The 18637-nt window shown below is 31.6% G+C and overlaps 2 protein-coding genes across 2 annotated transcripts; one reads left to right on the top strand and one right to left on the bottom strand.

Moving 5' to 3' along the window:
* Positions 1 to 4183: 4183 nt before the first annotated feature.
* On the bottom strand, positions 4184 to 5078 carry LOC146954130 (uncharacterized). Its single transcript, XM_085743711.1, has 2 exons — positions 5037 to 5078; positions 4184 to 4708 (listed from the first exon to the last, which is right to left on the bottom strand). The coding sequence occupies exons 1-2, from the start codon at positions 5076 to 5078 to the stop codon at positions 4184 to 4186; spliced, it is 567 nt and encodes a 188-aa protein (XP_085599837.1).
* Positions 5042 to 6013, top strand: LOC146954129 (ethylene-responsive transcription factor 1B-like). The gene has a single exon (XM_085714117.1). It carries the CDS (start codon positions 5243 to 5245, stop codon positions 5894 to 5896), a length of 654 nt encoding a protein of 217 aa, XP_085570243.1. The 5' UTR covers positions 5042 to 5242; the 3' UTR covers positions 5897 to 6013.
* The last annotated feature ends 12624 nt before the right edge of the window (positions 6014 to 18637 follow it).

The following is an 18637-nucleotide window of genomic DNA, read 5'->3' as shown; positions in this document are numbered from 1 at the left end:
AATAAAAATACTACAAACTTTGTAGGGATAAATAAAAGTAATACAAACTTTTTGACAAAATTATTGCTACAACTATATATTCTTAATACTCACAATTTTTTTCTTAGGCAAATGGGATGCAAATAGATTTGTGACACCCTAAATAGAAGAAATAAAAGGAAATAGTACAAAATATTGAAGGACATAAAACCTCAGCCAATAGAAACAAAAACAAACCCAAATGGTTAATACAAAACAACCAAACAGGGTAGAAGAGCCACAAATCCCATATATTAAGAACACTGAATGAATTAGATCATCAACACGAAAATAGGTCCAATCACGAATCAACTCACTGTGAAACAACAAGCATCAACAACCACTAAGTGATCTTAAATTCAATGGTGTGTTTGTTTCAAGTTTACTAGATTTATTTTTAGAAATGTTATTTCTGGAAATATAAAGAATTGAGTTTTATTCTTGGACATTTAAAAAAAAGATGTTTGGTTAATTTATTTATTCTCAGGAACTATTATAATAGGAAGGTTAATGTGTAGTTATACACTAATTTATTTCCATCTTCATGGAAACTTTTATTCCAACCATTTTCGATGGGAATATTTTTCTTTCCTAGTAATCTTTTATACTCAAGAATAAAATTTAATAAACTTATAACAAATGTATATTTTTATCATTTTATTCTTAGAAATATACAAATATAACTTGAAACAATAACACACCAAGAGCTTGAAGTCAAAGGCTTTTTCAAGACACGTGATTCATTAAGATCTATTTTTGTGGATGCTTATAACTCTTTAGTTTTCCTTTTATAAAAAAAAAAGGAAAATGTTATCAAAGTGTCTTTATAACATTGTTTAAATATCTTGTCAAAAAACATTGTTTAAATATCCAAAAGTAATAACTTTTACATTATAAATTGTGTAGTAATGAATTTTAAATATGTTTAACATATATTTTTAAGTTGAATATCATTTTGTTTTTGTAAAAAAAATAATATATTTTTAAAATAAAAATGATTTCTATGGATTCTTTAAACATTATCTTAGATCATCCACAAAAGTGGATGCTTCACCTATTTAGCACCACATTAAATAAGCACGTCCATTGTGAAGTATAATTTCGCGGGTCCCATTTAATAAATCTTAACCATTTAATAAATCTTAATAAAATAAATAAATTTTGTTGAAATAGAATGATATAGAATTATTGGTGGGACTTATTTAATAATTTCTTTTGAGGTGTTAAGTTGGAGAAAATTGGTGCTTATTAAGTATTACCGTAAAATAAACGAGATAGGCATATGGGATCTGTTATGGATGGTCTTATAGCATTAGCAAGATCTATGAGAGCATCTCTAATGGGAGTCCTTACTTAGCAATGACCACTCCCCGTTAAGGACCCTAATTGGATGAAGAAAAAATGAGTCCCTATTAAATGACGACCAACTATATAAGGATCCTTTCTCCCCTAAACAACTAACGGATCTCACGTTTAAAAGAAGTAATAAAATATGTATTACTTGAGTCCAAATCCTCTCCATTTGATGTGTAAATGGTAGGGATAGCAAAGCGGGCCGGCCCACCCCATTTAGGTCCGCCCTATCTAAGCCCACTAAAAACGAGACGAGACGAGTCGAGTCTAATTTTGTGACCGAGTCCAAAATCTCACCCCGCCCCGTTTAGTGGCGGGCGTGCGAGTTGGCGGGCCGGCCCGCCAAACAAAAACTTTTTTTTTTTAATTTCTTTTTACAACTTAATTGTTACAAAAAAAACTATGTTGCTTTTATCGTAAAAAAATATAAAAGAATAGGTAGCAAGTAAATTTGTGAAAAACAAGATAATTGTCAAATTGTCGAATTCAACATCATAACTAATAGAAAAATAAAGCAAATGCGCAAAATAAAACAAATCATAAAATAAATCCAACAACCAAATTATAAAATAAGTCTTAAAATAAATAAACTCAACAACCAAGATAAATTCAAAAGCATAAAATAAGTCTCAAAATATATCTAAAAACCAAAATAAATCCAAAAACATGAAATAAGACTCAAAATAACAAATTGAAACACGAGTTAAGCGGGACGCCCCGCCACGCCCCGTGCCCGTCCCGTTTCCAACGAGTTAAGCGGGCCGGCCCGCCTCTCCCCGTGCCCGCCCCCTATTTGAACGAGACGAGACGAGCCGAACCAACTATAGAAAGGGAGTTCAAAACTTCGACTCAGCCCGCCAAAAATAGCAGGCCAAACGGGCCGGCCCGGCGGGTCAGACCCGTTTTGCCACCCCTGGTAAATGGCAATATCAATTTATAGCCATACACAACCGACACGTGTAAAAAAGTTTATCAATGGCCCAGATTTATTTAACATTATTCAAGCATTTTAATTAAAAAAAACACAGAAAAACATTCACGATGCTCATACGGCGGAGGCCACCGTCCACCGTCCGTCGGAGAAATAAAGTTTATCAACGCCAGTCTCCGCTTCATCCACTTGTCGGTGCTTTTGTTTCACATTGGAGAACCCATTTAGGTTCCCCTTGCTACTGCTCTCTAATCTATGTTCTTCCCCTTTCATTTTTTTCTCTAATTTATCCTACTGTTCCTCAGATTGGCTCCGATAATGAAATCGTTTGGAATGATTGCTGGAAAACGTTGCCTTGCTTCAACCCATTTGGGTATTTTAACAGAGGAACATATGAGACAGAGTAAGAGGGTGGCCACCGACAAGTGGAACGACGAAGGAGCAAGGAGTGGAAAGCGGCGTGACGTGACGGGTGCAGTTGCTATCGGCGATAACCATGGAGATGACGAAAACCAAATAGGCCTTCTTAATTTTTTTTATTAATTGATATTAAAATGTAATCTGGGTAATAGTCACTTGGTCACTGAAATTGTAATGAGTAGTCAAAATAGTCATCAAAACTTCAAAGTTGTCCTTGATTGTGCATTTTGTTAGTCAAAATAGTCCTTAATGTTAAAATATTTCATTAATATTATCATATTAGTCCTTCAATATACTTACTTATTGTCATATTAGTCCTTATAAGTACTTGTTTATTGTCATTTTAGTCCCTATATGAAAAGAGTTTTGTGAACATTGAGAAGTTATTTTAGTGTCAAGGACTATTTTGACTAACAGAATGCACAATCAAGGACTATTTTGAAATTTTGATACAATGAAGGACTAAAATGACTAATCATAACATATTCAAAGACTACGGTGACTATTACCCCGTAATCTGGGTCATTGTAGACTTTTTTACTCGTGTCAATTGTGTATGGCTTTAAATTGAGATTGCCATTTACACACCAAATGGAGAGGATCTGGACTCGTATTACTTGGTCTCACTTGAAAAAAAGTAATAATTTTTTTTTAATGATGTAAAATTAATGAGGCCTATTTAAATACTTTTCATTGAAGTCCTTATTAATGTATTATCATTAAAGTCATTAAATCTTTAATAAATATTTTTATTTAAAAATTATAAATAAATGATGGGTAAATGTTGGAAAAAATAGTTCATTACTTTTCCTCATTCAGAAAATACAAATCCCATGTGGAAGATTACGCTCAAATTCCTTCCATTTCGTGGTTTCGTGGAACCTTCTTCTTTTACAGGAAAACGAGAAAGGGCAGGAGTCAAACCCCAAAGAAAGCCTCACCAAACACTTATCTGTTAGGAGTAGCAAATATATAGTTTGTCTCTTGTATGAATATTTTTCAAACCAAATATTTTGCACAATTACATTAAATAAATTTATATTTTAATTGAATATAATTTTTTTAACCATTATATATATTATGTTGATCAATGAAGTAAAAATTTATAATTTGTTTCAAATTTAGTAAAAAAAAAATCATAAGAAATTATGCAAATTATTTTGATTTTTCGTTTTACCGTGTTGTTTATTCCGTTCATAATGAAGCCTATCTTCGATCGAATGAAGGTTAAGTCAATGATTTTAACGTCTTCAACAATATTCCATATATTGGTTTTGTCACAATTAAGACATTTTGCTGCATGTTATTAACTTGAGTTTTATGAGTTTATTCATTGATTCATACTTTTTTATTTTAGTAATTTTAATTTGTGTTATTCTATCGAAGTCTTCTACCAATTTTTTTGGTAGTGTTACAATGTAATGAGGCAAAAAGAAAAGAAAAAAAGAGGGAGAGAAAAAATTAAGTTCCAAGCTTATCTCTTAAGATGAGAGATTCAATGTCAGACGGAGGGCAATTCCAGTGAGCATAGCACCTTGTATGTGACCCTTTTATAGCCATAAAATCTGTACACATATTTTGTTCCTTAAGAACATGCACCAATATTGTATTTCCATTTCCTTGTAAAGCATCTTTAATATGAAGGATGTCAGTAGCATAAGTGTGCAAGGAATGATCACGATCAGCAATAATTAGGTCAACTGTTTCCGAACAATCACTTTCGAAAATAATGTTGACATGACCTTTTCTACTATAAAAATCAAGATCTATCTGGATAGCACGTAACTCAGCTAATAACGCATCACCTCCAGCTTCATAGTGAGAAAAAGCAGCTATCCAATCTCCATTGTGATTGCGAACAACACCACCAGTACCTAAACAACCAAAATCTTCTAGAAAGCTACCATCAATATTGAGTTTTAGTGTACCTTCCGGAGGGAGATCCAATGAGGTAAGAGGTGCGATGAGTGTGGGTCCAAACCTCTTCTACCAATTTAAATGAATGAATGAATATCGTTGTTTTAATTAATAAAAACTATATAACGTTCTTAGAACAATTTTATTAAAAAACATATCTAAAGAGTTCGAATTTAGTTACTAATTCAACAATTTAACCTAAAATTTAGCGCAATAACCACTTGGTTTAATTGGTTTAATAGATATATCTTGTCATGTAGTTATGCAAATATCCATTTTAAAACCCTAAAAAATTATCAAAGAAAGTGTGGAGATTACGTAACCAGAAAACCCTTGTACTAAATACTAAATACCATGAATGTAGGATAATATATACCTATTGAGTTAACCTCTTTACACACTCTCCTAATCTATTGGCTCTTGTAGTGACTTTTACCATTTTTTAGTGTCCCCCAATTTGGTATATATAAGCAAAGGTAGTAAGGTTTCAATTCAACATTGAGAAAAAACAGAGCAACTCTGTTTTTTCTTTCTTCACTCTTTATTCTTCAAATACATTCATTCACACACACACACACACACACACACACATAACACTTAGAAATGGATTGTTCCTTCATACCTTTCTCATCAAAATCAAATTTTTTTCCACAATCTTCATTTGGGTCACAAGATTCAATCTCTTTGAACCCAAAGAACCATAACGAGTTTCTCCCTTTCAATGAAAACGACCCAGAAGAGATGCTTCTATATGGCATGATAACTTCATCACCACAAGAACAAACCCTTAGCAAAAGTAGCAATGAAAAAACAACAAAGAACAACAAAGATAAGAACCACAAATCTTATCGAGGCGTTCGACGTAGACCATGGGGGAAATTTGCAGCAGAAATAAGGGATTCAACTAGACATGGCATAAGGGTATGGTTAGGAACATTTGATAGTGCTGAAGCAGCAGCACTAGCTTATGATCAAGCTGCTTTTTCAATGAGAGGTTCATCTGCAACACTTAATTTTCCTGTTGAAAAGGTTAAGGAATCACTTAGGGACATGAATTATGTGTTGTCTAATGATAATGAGTGTTCACCTGTTATTGCTTTGAAGAGAAAGCATTCTATGAAACGTAAAATGGATGAAAAGAAGAAGAAACATGACACAGATGTTAGGATAGATAATATGGTTGTGTTTGAAGATCTTGGTGCTGATTATTTGGAACAATTGTTGATGTCTTCTGATGACAATCAAAATCCTTGGTGAATTAATGTAATTTGTAGCCATTAATTTAAATTCAATGGTGATCTTTATACAAATATATATTTGTTTATTTAATCCATATTTTTTTTTCATTATAAGGTGTTTGCAACTACAAATAGTGTTTTATTTTTGTCACAATCCTACGGCTTCAAGGAGAAAGTTCATGATAATAAAAAAATTTAAAGAGTATAAGAATAAGAGTCGTGCTAACGCCCTTAGAGTACATGTTGATGATTCCATAAATGGTAAATATTTATGACAAAACATTAATTTTCAATTTCTAGAAGAATACATTGACACAATTTTTTAGATAAAATTTTCACTTTAAGTTCTTTAACATGTACTTTAAGGACACAAATTAGCATTTCCCTAGGAATAATAATTGTTTCAATGAGTTCAGTTATTCCTGGTCAATTTAACCTTTAATAAATTTATTAACCCATTGAGTTCGACCATTTCATTAGATTTATATCATTCTAAATTAATCCCTTTAAAAAAAAAATTTGGTTACAAAAAAAAAATATTCTATATTAATCTACAAATTTTAATTTTTTGATTATGTCAAATGTTACATTATGTAAAGTCAAGATGCATGGTCAAACAACCTATATAAATGCTGACTGAAACTTACTATTTTTATCAATTTTTTTACAAATACTAATTTTATCATTTTCAAATTATAGTAAAATTTTTTTTATTACAATATTGATTATTCGTTTGAAAATTTTAGGCACTAAATTATTCGGTCTAAAGACTAATGTTGTCTTATATTTTCAGCTTTAATAATAATTTAAAATTTAATCGAATCATATGGTTCAACTTTTTTTGTTTTTTGTGATGAGTATGGTTCAACTTCTTTATCCGTGTTAGTAAAAGAAAAAACTTCTTTATCTCGTGTCTTCTTAGATATTTCATTAATTTATCTCAGGTTAATTTTTAATAATTTGTTCAACTTCTTTAGTTTCGGAAACTAAACTAGTGATTTACATTTTGAATGTTTATATTCCTTGTATTTCCTACCCCTTCTTTCATTCTAGAACCTTTTTTTACCAAAAGAATATTAGTCATAATATAATGTCAAATTTTGAGTTAGTTTACGTTTAATCCTTTCATTTTGTTTAAAAGAAAATCCTTATATACGTGGTTTTTTATTCTCCCTTCAATTTAGCTGTTTGTTAATATGAAAATTACAGAATTGGGAGCAATACTGTTTAAATTGATTGTTGTGTCAAATAACGACTTGTCAAAAAAAAAAAAAGTCTTAATTGATTGAGATAACCGTTTATTTAGCTCTTATGAAATTCAAGTCTATAAGTCAAGATGCATGCTCGAGTCTTGAACTATTTTAAGCCACGCGTTGGTGCACACGAGGATCTCTTTTGCATTTTGGCAACCTTTTTGTCTTCAAGTGCAAAAATTTCAGACTTCTAGTATGGCGACAAATTTTGTATCAATTTATGACAAAACAAGAACAAGAAAAAGTAGTGTATTTGTTTGATAATTTTCTCAAGAGTGGAATACTCACAGTTACAAGATATTAATAACAATGGTTAAGGTATTTTTCATGTTTACAATGATTGAACAATTATTTGATGAGGCAATTTATGGGACAACAAAAAAAATACAAAGAAATGTATGTTTTGACACTAAAACTAAAGTAATAGAAAAAGAAAATTAGAACATAATATGAGTATACGAGAAAAAATAGTCACAAAAGTTACAATAAAATGGTTGTTCAAATATCATTTCTCTAATTTCCTTGATTGTTGTTGTTAATTCTCTGGATTGTACTGAATTTTAATGTTTATAAGAAAATCACCACATTTTACTCCTCAATTCCAAAAAGTATAATATTTCCTTCATTCTATAGTGTAAGTGTAGTGAAGCTCATTAGTATGTTTCTACATGCATGTTTGGTAAATGTGTTCTAGTAAAAAGTAAATTATGGTTGAAGCTATTTTCGATCATGTTTAGTTAAGCCATTATAATAGTCCACACCCGTATAAACTAAACTAGACGAGATTTAGAGATTTAATAATTTGGGGATTAAATTCAAGATTTAGGGATTTGAGATTCAATGTGGGGATATTGATTTTTGGTTTAGAGACTAAAGTGACCATTTTTTACTTTCACTTTAGTCTCTATGAAACCTTATGCACGCCACTTCATAAGTTAACATAAGTTTTTAACGTTAGAGATTAAACTGATAACGAAAGTGCACATTCAAGGACTACTTTGTCCTTAATCCTGAATCAGGGACCTTTGTGACAGCGAGGTGTAGAGTCAGAGACCAAATTCACCATTTACTATTTTTTTTGTATATGTAGAAAATTTAATTGGTTGAAAAAACTCATTTGATATATCCAACAAGTTCTCTAAACAATTAATTAATGTTATACGATAATGAGTATTTCACACATAAAGAATGCTAGCAAAACACATTTTAACATTCATTTTTTAACAAAATCTTTTTTATTGTTTAAAATTCATACGATCTCACCAAATCATGTAGGTCCCATATAAATTTTGTGGATTTGATATGAATTTTTACCATTCAAAGAAAATATGTCAAAAAATGTGTATTAAATAAAATTCTTATTGGTGGTATTTCTCTTAGCACATATATCATGTTATTAAAAAACTTCGTATGTAGTTTTGATTGATGAATTAAGATGGATATGGTTCTACAAAGACGACATTTCTTTTAATTTTTAATTAACGAGGTATATGACGTGGGGGATATGATGCTTTTTTTAGTAACATCGAAAAAGACAATGATTTCATAGGATATCAAACTTTCCTATCTTGTTCAAAACAGGTGGCCAAGCAAGTTTGCCATTGTAATAGGCTAGGTCTATCTCGTGACTATAACTATACATCAACAAAACAAAGACTTGAGAGCACGTTGGTAGGAAAAAGACCCATATGCATGAAATTTTACTTGTTCAAAAGGGAATTCAAAACTAAAAATACATTAATTGTAATATTTTATACCCAAAATTTGATCAAGGAAAGTGGAAGGAAAGAGCTAAAGAGCATTATTATTGAGTTGGTGGGAGTTTTCTACAATTGAATCAAATCAAAAATCTAAAACTTGGAAGAGTAATATTAAACTCTTTGCCAACGTCATCGAGTCCAACTTTGAAGGGAAATAAACTTTTTTGGAAGTTGGTTATGGTCTTATTCAAATGGTATGATACTTGGACCAGAAGCTATGATCTCTTTATATATGAATCTTAATCATCACGTGGCCATTTATTTATTATACATTACATTTTAATGTTTAACCATTTTCCCTTGGTTCTAATTTCAGTGGTCCAATATTCAATTTTGTTGTCCGATAGGAAACTTCCTAGGTTTTTGAGACACAAGTAAACTTAAACAAATCATGATTTCCCCACATTTATCTATCTAGTTGATAATCGATACTCGTTCGATTAAAATCAGACGGTTGAAATTTAATGTTGGTTTCTTAAAATATAAACAAAATTTAAAGTTCATTTTTTTGTCCTTAAAAAAAAAGTTCATTTTTTTGTGGTCCAATCTGATCAAGATCGGATGACTACTAATGATTTTGATTGCGTGAATGCAGATCAATCTTATAAGATTGTGTACAAATTTATTTTTTATCTTTTTTTTAATTGCTAATTTTTAATAGCAACATCAAATTACTAAGAGTAAATTACTTTCTTCTCCCCTACGACAAACTTGAATTACACTCCTCTTGTTTTTTATATTAAAACATTCACTCTCATTCCTTGAGAAATAAAAACTTAGAACAATTCCCTTAAAAAAACCTAGATCAAATTATATGCCCCTCTCCCAATAGTTGCTTGAATTACACTTATCTCCCTCAAAAATTAACATGTACTACTCTTTAATCAACTCTAACATATTTTTTATTTTTTGACATCTATCAACTTTGAGTCACCATTTAAGTAAAAAATAGTTTAATTATCTATAATTTTCAATATCAATGATAATAAAATAGTCTAATTATTTATTGCGCTAACATATGTAATAAAAAGAGCGGAAAGACGGACACATATTCGCTAATGTATCTATACTATATATAAAGAAAATTACCCCTTTCAGCACTTTTGGGTTGGATTTTTCTTTTCAAAAATACTCTCAACTTTCAATACAAATAACACATGTAACAAATAAATAACAATAAATTTAAATATTAAAACAAAAGTAACAAACACGACATGAATATATATATATTTTTGTTTTTTACCTTTATCATTTAAAAAGTGTAACAAACTAGGTGAGTATATTTATACTTACTTTTTCATCATTCCAATTATACCCTTAAACAACTTTTTCTATAATAAAATTGTTGTTGGTGTCATTAAAAAAAAATTTAGATTATATTTTTTGTTATATTGTATTATTGTTGGTGTCGTTGAAATAGATAATCATAGGTAGTTTGATTTTTTATAACTTAAAAGCAACAAACATTTATATTTTTTTTAGTTTTAATCAAAATCAAAATTTCATAAAAAAGAACACCGTTCATAATCTTCAAGCGTTAGCGCAATAAAAAGAGTATCCGTCTTTTCGCTAGTATATATAATCGAAATCCAAGATTTAGCTTTTGTATATGGGCTCCACCGTGGCATGATTAAGTGAACTTGGCTAATTTTGCAAAGGACAAGAACAAACGGTCTTGGCAATTCCATAAAATAAGGATTATTGTTGAATCACTTATTAAAGTTTATACAATAAGAGAAGAATTAGGTGAAGTCTAATAAACTACAGTATTATCTAATATTTAATTGTCTAGTAAGGATAATTTAATTTGAATTCTGCGTTTTGCTCATTCCCAACTGAAAAGACCATTTTACCCCTACGTAAGTTAAGTTACGCTAGTGCAAAAAGCAGCGTGACTTAAGTCACGCAACAATAAAAAATTAACTAGAAATATTCTACTTAAAAAATAAATGTCACGTATTCTAACAAACACCATTAAAAAAAATAATACATAAAATAAACTAGTAATATTCTACATAAAAAATAAATGTCACGTATTTTAACAAACACCGTTAAAAAAATAATACGTAAAATAAACTAGAAATATTCTAAGTAAAAATAATTAGTAAAATAAATAGTAAAATATCATTAAATTAAATAAAGCAAATTATACTTACTATTTTATCGTTCTAAAGCTTGCATGCCACGTGTTTACCGAAGTTCGATAAAAGTGACAACTCATAAGGCCTCCCTGGAAAGGCCCCATCCTCATTCTCATCCTCCATACCAGGCTCTACATGCTGCTGAGGATGCTGCTCATACTGTTGCTGCTGAGGAGGCTGGTCATACTGCTGCTGCTCAAATTGAGGCTGATACCCCTCCTGATACTCAGGCTGATACGCCTGCTCCTGATAATGTTACTGATACTGTGTCGGGTCGACCGTCTGGGATAGACCCGTCTGTGACGATGAGGCCCCAGTAGCATCAACCTTAGCAAGTCCCGTGCCCCCCAGTATGCCTCTCCCTCGACCAGCCAAAGGAGGGTGTACTGCTTGCTTCTCCCTCCGTGCACTACAAGTAGAGGTAGGCCTCCCTAACCTAAGTCTGTCAGGCCTGTCACACATTTGCGAAGTATTCCTCTGAGATATATCTGCACAACATTTCAACAATAAAAAATTAATGAGACATTTTCATACGGACAATTCAACAACATTTCTAACCATTCAACAACAACACTTATATTTCGACAGTGTCATTTCAATCCGTAAACTACCACATTGTAGTCAAACTAACTATAATCAACATTAGCAACCACATTTCTAACTAATTTCATCATTAACAATTCAAAAAACAAAAAATAAAATCATTGAGACATTTTATCAAACACCTACAATGCAACTTTCAATTAACTTAAAATCAAACAATTTCAAACACATAAAACTACCACATTTCACTCTAAACAACATCTAAAATACAATTCCTAACTTAATTCATCACTAACAATCATAAAAACTAACATGCAAGCAAAATTTATATAAACCTAAAAATGTTACATTTCTTCAAAAATTTGAAAATTTAAACAAAAAAATGCAATGAAGTGGTTTAATCATCACTTACTTGATATTGTAGGAGAAATTGGCTTTGAATGGTGCAAGAATGGTGAAATTCGAATTGGGGGGGGATTTGAAGTTGGGAAGTTTAGAAAATGAGGGCTATGTGGCTCTGTTTTGCTGATAAATGACTTAAGTTACGCTGATGACACAATTAGCGTGAGTTAACTCACGCATGGGTTGTTTCGGAATTTCAGTTGGGAGCGAGCAATTTCTGTTGGGTAAAGAGCAGAATTCATTTATTTTTCCGTTAAGAAAGAGATGATTTTGAAAACAGACAATATACTTCTTCATAAGTTTATGGGCTTATTTTTTGTCAAAAAAAAGTTTATGGACTTAGTTGGCCCATACCTTTTGAAAATTGCTGTTCCCACATGAAAAATTGCTATCACACACATGGAAAAATACTATTTTACCCTTAACTGCAGCTAACTACCATTCAGTCTTTTTAGCGGTAGTTAACTACTGTTCTCTTCTTTTCCAACCGCAATTAACTGCTGTTGCGATCTGAACATATTCCAGACAGCAACAAAGTTCTGCATTGCATGTTTAGTAACCCAAAACCTCCAAACTTCCTACAAACTCCCTCCAATGTCATTTTCACGAAAATCAACCAAATCATTTCAATAAAATCACAAGTAAGTATTATTAATCCTTTTAATTTACAATGTAGTTTGTTTAAGTTTTTTTTTCTTGTTGTTAATTTTAGTAAAATGTTAGTGTTTAGGGTTAGTTTATAATGTTATATTTGAATGTTGTTGTTGCGAATGTTGTTTAAAGTAGGTTTATGTACAGTGTGGCTGTGTAGAAGTTGAGTTAACACAATGAGTCATTGTTTTATCATTTGCACTTAAAGTGCTTGATAAAATGCCTTAATGAATATTTCATTGATTTTTTTCTTTTGTTTTTGTGTAGATATGTTTGGGAACCACGTAGAAGTTGATTCGACAAGGAGACCATGAAAAATAGTGCAAGGGAGGAGAGAATGGCGACAAACCTTCATATGCCTAATCACCGCCGTCCTCAAATCCAACGTCGTTCGTCTACCCTGGACTCCCTCCGTCCACCACCCTTTCCCCACCAATAACCTCATCGTCGTCGTCCTTACCTCATGTCTCATCATCATCATCGCCGTCATCACCCTCAAATCTAACCACCGCCATCATCGACCTAACCACAGCCGTCGCCGACGTCACTGGAGTTCAAGTCGCATATTATTCAGAGAGCTCTGGTGAGACAGAAATGGTGAGAGAGACGGTGAGCAGAGCAAATGCCACAGTGAAAATGGTGAGGGTAAGCAGAAGATGGAAAGAGAGAAGGAGAGAGAAGAGAGAATGTATGAGAACATGAGCGGAAGATAGAGGAGAGAGAGTTGATTGTGTGGTGTTTCTGGGATTTGGATTCAGTGCTGTAAAAAACAATACAGTTGCTATTCTAACTAGCTATTGGATTGTTTTGACAAAAGTATAATACTACCATTCAATAAGATCCAGTGGCTATTATTGAACACTTGTGAAACTATGTTGTTTCACTACAACAACAACTATTTTGTTTTTTATTAGTAAAAAAAAATTGCCACCTCAGCAGGTGTATAACAATCGTGGTCTGTTTCTTTCATTTGGAGAAATAAAAACACAAAGAAGTTTAAAAATAATTAATAGTGGGGGAACCCATTTAGTGGAGGGATCCACTACACATTTTTTTGTATCCATCTCTCATCAAATGACATTGTCCATTTATTTTAAGCAAATGGAGAGGATCTTAACCCATAATTGGGGGCATTGTAAAAAGTTTACAAAGGGTGTACACACAACTTTACCCTTTAATTTATAAGCACAAACGGTGTGAGTATATTTTAAATAATTAGCTAATTATAACCGTGTGATTGTTAGAAACGATTGATTTTCTCCTTAATTATCTGTAAAGTCACGCATATGATGTGATAGTATAAATTTTTATACACTAACACACATAAGAATAAATTTCAATATTTGAAAATGAAAATATTTTTTTTGAATAAATTTTTTCTCTTGAGGAAATTGATATCAAATAAACTTTTGACAAATGAAATATTTTCTTTGAATGGAACGGAGAAAGTAGTAATTGAGCATGCCTATTTTGAGTTTGAGCCAAACCTCCTTTCTTTTGGATCGTATTTCTTTTGTCAAAATGGTGGACATACATTGCCACATCTCTGGGGCAGTTGGCATTACATTAATAATGCTTTTGAATTCAATCATTAGGATAGTTTGCAAAAAGTCTTATAAATGTTCCTTGTACCTTCTCTCTTCCTTACTCGTCCCCTTTCTTTAGAACAGAAAAAAATAAATAAATGTTCATGTAGTCAATTCAAATTTATGTTGCAATTGTATTTTCACTTCTTTTATATAATTTTGGGCGGGTTTGAATTATCTCATGTTTGTGCGCTCATGAGTTGATCATTTTAAGTTGCGGTGTGCATTACTCCATTTTCGCATCTCTTTTTGTAGAACAAAGAATACTAAATAGTAAATATTTTATTCGTAGTTATATAAATGGGCAAGACACATAGTTTGCATCTGAATTTTCGTTTCTATTTGATTTCCAATTACTGATATATTCTTTACATTACAACATTTTGGATGTAATGCAACTCCACTTTCAAAGGGAGCTTAAAAACATTTTTGATATGCAACAAACAAAACAATTTTCATTCGGTGGTTTTGATGTACTATTTTCACGCAATAATTAAAAATTGTTTTCAATATTAATTGTAATTAGATAACAGTTTTTATAACTACTATTAATTTTTTTTTTTTAATTTTAATCTTAGTGATTTTTGAGCTTGGTAACAGACTAATTATCGTTCGTTTTTACTTCTCGCTTCTCATGTTTCAAATCATACTGGAATATGGATGGTGAATATTGTTTTCTCTTATGATTTCCATTTTTCTCTCATCTAATCTTCATTTCTCTTATATTGATTGCGAAATGTTACTTGAGTCCTTCGCGCGTTTCTCTCATGTTGATTCTTTGCCTATTTGTTTAATTTCTCAAATCATTCTCAGATTTTTAAGTCTATATCGGAATCAATTGATTTTTTTATGTTGTGCTATCATTGATGTTATTATCTTGTTTGTTCTTGGTATCAACCTTGTTCATTTCAAGTGAATTTTAAAGTTTCAAATAGATAGTTTTTAGTTCAAATGATTTTTTGTATTTGTTTTCCATCATATACTTGATTCACAACTTATTTTAACTTTGATTTAGGGTTTTGATTTTTCTTTTCATTGATGTGTATGTTTTTGTTGTTTTTTATTTTATGTTGATTTTAACTATGCTTAGGGTTTCTCTTCATTCTCATCTACCAATTCTCATATCTTTTGGATTTCTTTTTAATTTCTTATGACATACCTATCTGCAACTAAAAATAATAAGTGTAAAGATAACCTGATTGATTTGAGTTGCAGAAGGATATACCGCAAGAGATGTAAAAAAAACTTCTTAGGGACATGAAAGGATAAAGACAGATTTAAGCAAAGTTTGAAACAACATAAAATTAAACTATAAATAACAAATCCTAAACATACATATCATTAAATAAAATAATTGAAAACTCTAAGCAGGGTTAAAATATACTAGTAATTAAATCTTTGATGTAAGACATATACATACAATAATTTTAAAGAGAAAACGTGTGTTTGAATCCAGAAAATTTGACTTGATTAAACAAAATTGATATCATAATAGCAGCAATGATTTTGTCAAAAAAAAAAACATTACACCAATAATAGCCCTTCATAACACAATCAATTAATTCTGAAACTAACCTCAAAATCTAAGAATGATTTGAGAAATTAGACGAGTAGTTGATAAATCAACATGAGTGAATTGAGATGTGTGAGGGATATTTTTTTTTTGTTGGTTTACTGTGTGAGGGATTCTTTGATGAGTAAATTATGCAATCGACTATAGAAAAATCAGGAATTGGCGAGAGATAAATGAGAAGTAAGCGAGAAAACAATATTATCCATCTTGTGTATGATTTGAGAAATGTAAAGCAAGAAAAAAATTTGGACAAAAAATGTGGAATGTGTTTGATCAGAAGTGGTTAAATTCTGATCAGAATTTTTAAATGCGAATTATTTTGTCATTAACCGAAGTCCATTAACAACTTGAATTCTTTTGCTTCTTTGAGAACCCTTCCACTGGAACAAGGTATTGTTTAAATTTGATTTATTTAAAATAGTATTATTTGAATTTTGCTACCAAAAAAGGTATTGTTTTAATTGGGTGTTCTTTTTGCCGAGTGATTTTGTAATGTTACTTCATAAAAAAAAATTGATTTTGCTGATAGAATCACATCTATGAAGATTGTAGATCATATATAACCGAAAGTTTATTTCATAAATCCCATAGGATATCACACTATTTCACACGAAATTGCTTATAATCGATGGCATGCATGCATAGCAAGCTCATCTTTATTCTTGAAATAAACAAAAGTATAAATACAATCAAATGAAAATAACATGACATGCTTTTATTAGTACAATAGCCAACATAAGATTGAAGTCTAATTAAAACCATATATTTCACAAGATTGCATGCATGGTGAATAATTTCAGATAATCAATCAATTTCCTGAAGGAGGATGCTTCTTCCATGGGTGCTTGTTGTGATGCTTGTGATTATCTTCAAGTATAGTATGGTCCTCTTGTGCTTGTTTGTTTTGTGGGATTGTTTGGTCCACTTTTGGAAGATCATTTTGTGTAGTTGTGGTAGGAGGCCAGTGTTTCTTTGGTGGCCAGTGTTTCTTAGGGTGGCTTATGTTTCCAAGAATTAACACTCACAGAGGATTCATCCTCTGAAAGATCTGCTAGTGAAGTAGTGGCAAGAAGCACTATCCCTAATAGAAGACACAGTGAGATGTATTTGGGAGACATTTCTTTGGTTTCTATGTCTGAATGGTGCATATATGAAAGCAGTGTAGTGGCCCTTTTATAGTGTATTTGGAACCTTAATGAGTTCAAGAAAAGTAAGTTATCATTTATTCTCAAACTAACCGCTGAAATTTGCCTATAAAAGAAATATATCATAGTTTGGTATTTAACTTTTTTTTTTTCCAAAAAAAACTTGTTATTTTTTAATGCAATGTTGCTGGTGCATTTCAATCAATTACCATCTTGGTTTAACTTGTTTGACTTTGTTTTTTTTTTAATGGTGGATTGGTGGTTTATCTTGTTTGACTACTAACATGTGTTAGTATATGATTAATCCATATTACACTCAATATATAATAATTAATTTGTAAAGTTGAACTAACTCCTCAAATTTTATCATTGGTGGAGAATATTGAGTGTAGGTATGATTAAACATAGACGTGAGTAACTTTTTAATCCCTCAATTTGGGTAAGGTTTTGGCTTTATCAGCACTCTCATTTTTTATTTTATTTGCAAGACTTACTATCTTTATCTTTTTATAACGTTTGATTAAGTCGTAAGAGGAATGCTAGCAACACTTACTTTTCAACACTCTCTCTAGCACTCACTCATTTATTGGATGAAATCAATGTATGTCCCACCATTTTGTGGGGATTCAATTTTCAAAGTGTAGACTCACAATGATTTAAACCAATAAGAGAGTGAGTATTAGAGAGATTGTTCAAAAGAGAGTGTTGCTAGCATTACCCAAGTCGTAAACTTTTATAATCAAAGTAGAGACAATAAACGATCCTTTTTTCTCTCTTTTTTTATAAGCAAAAAATTTATTTAAGAGAATACGCTGACCACTTCCACCCAGAATTATAAAGAGAATGATTGAATACAACTCACAAGATTTTGAAACTGATAAGTGCTCAAAAATGATATATTTTTTGTGTTAATTTAGAAACTTTAGTGATTTGTTTTGCAAATTACTCAAGGGAAAAGCTACAATTTGATGCAGTTACGCCATTAATTTATGCTTTAGTTGTCTTACTCTACCCATTTATGTAGGAAAATACAACCAAGGACCAAAGAAATCATAAAAAATGTAAGGAAATCAAAAGCTCAACTCGCTTGGAGCGTGCAAACTTAACGAAAGCGAGAAAACGACAGAGAGCAACAAGTCAACATGCTTTCAACTTGCCAAAAGTGAGCTCCCAGCAAAGCCCAACTCGCTTAAAGCGAGCAGTCTCGCCAAAAGCGAGAAAACACCAGGGAGCAGCAAGGCAGCACGCTTTCAGCTTGCCAAAAGCGAGCTCCTAGCAAAGAGAATCTCGCTTAGAGCGAGCAAACTCGCTGAAAGCGAGAAAATGGCAGAGAGGTCCCAAGATTTGCAAAAGACAACTCGCTTTGAGCGAGCAAACCTTGCTTAGAGCGAGTTCAACCGGATCAGGTACACTTGGCAGCCAACCATTGGAGCAGCGTAGATTGCAGGCAACTCGCTTTAAGCGAGCTAATCTGGCTTAGAGCGAGTTTACCCAAACTCAGCCATATAAATAGCTTTTTCTCTCATTTCTCATCATCTTTTCACTGTTTTATTCATTTTCTGGTTTTTAGAGAGAGAGAGAGAGAGAGAGAGAGAGAGAGAGAGAGAGAGAGAGAGAGAGAGAGAGAGAGTAGGGCATTTCTATTGAGAGAAACACAAAGCAAGGGTGTTAGAAGTAGATTCTTCCCAAGATTTGTAGAGATATCA

The sequence above is a fragment of the Medicago sativa genome, chromosome 1 (assembly GCF_051527215.1).
Source record: "Medicago sativa cultivar Bolivia chromosome 1, Bolivia_mono, whole genome shotgun sequence".
In the NCBI taxonomy this organism is placed as follows: domain Eukaryota; kingdom Viridiplantae; phylum Streptophyta; class Magnoliopsida; order Fabales; family Fabaceae; genus Medicago; species Medicago sativa.
Note: the sequence above shows the minus strand (reverse complement) of the source record. Positions and strands in the feature narration are given on the sequence as shown.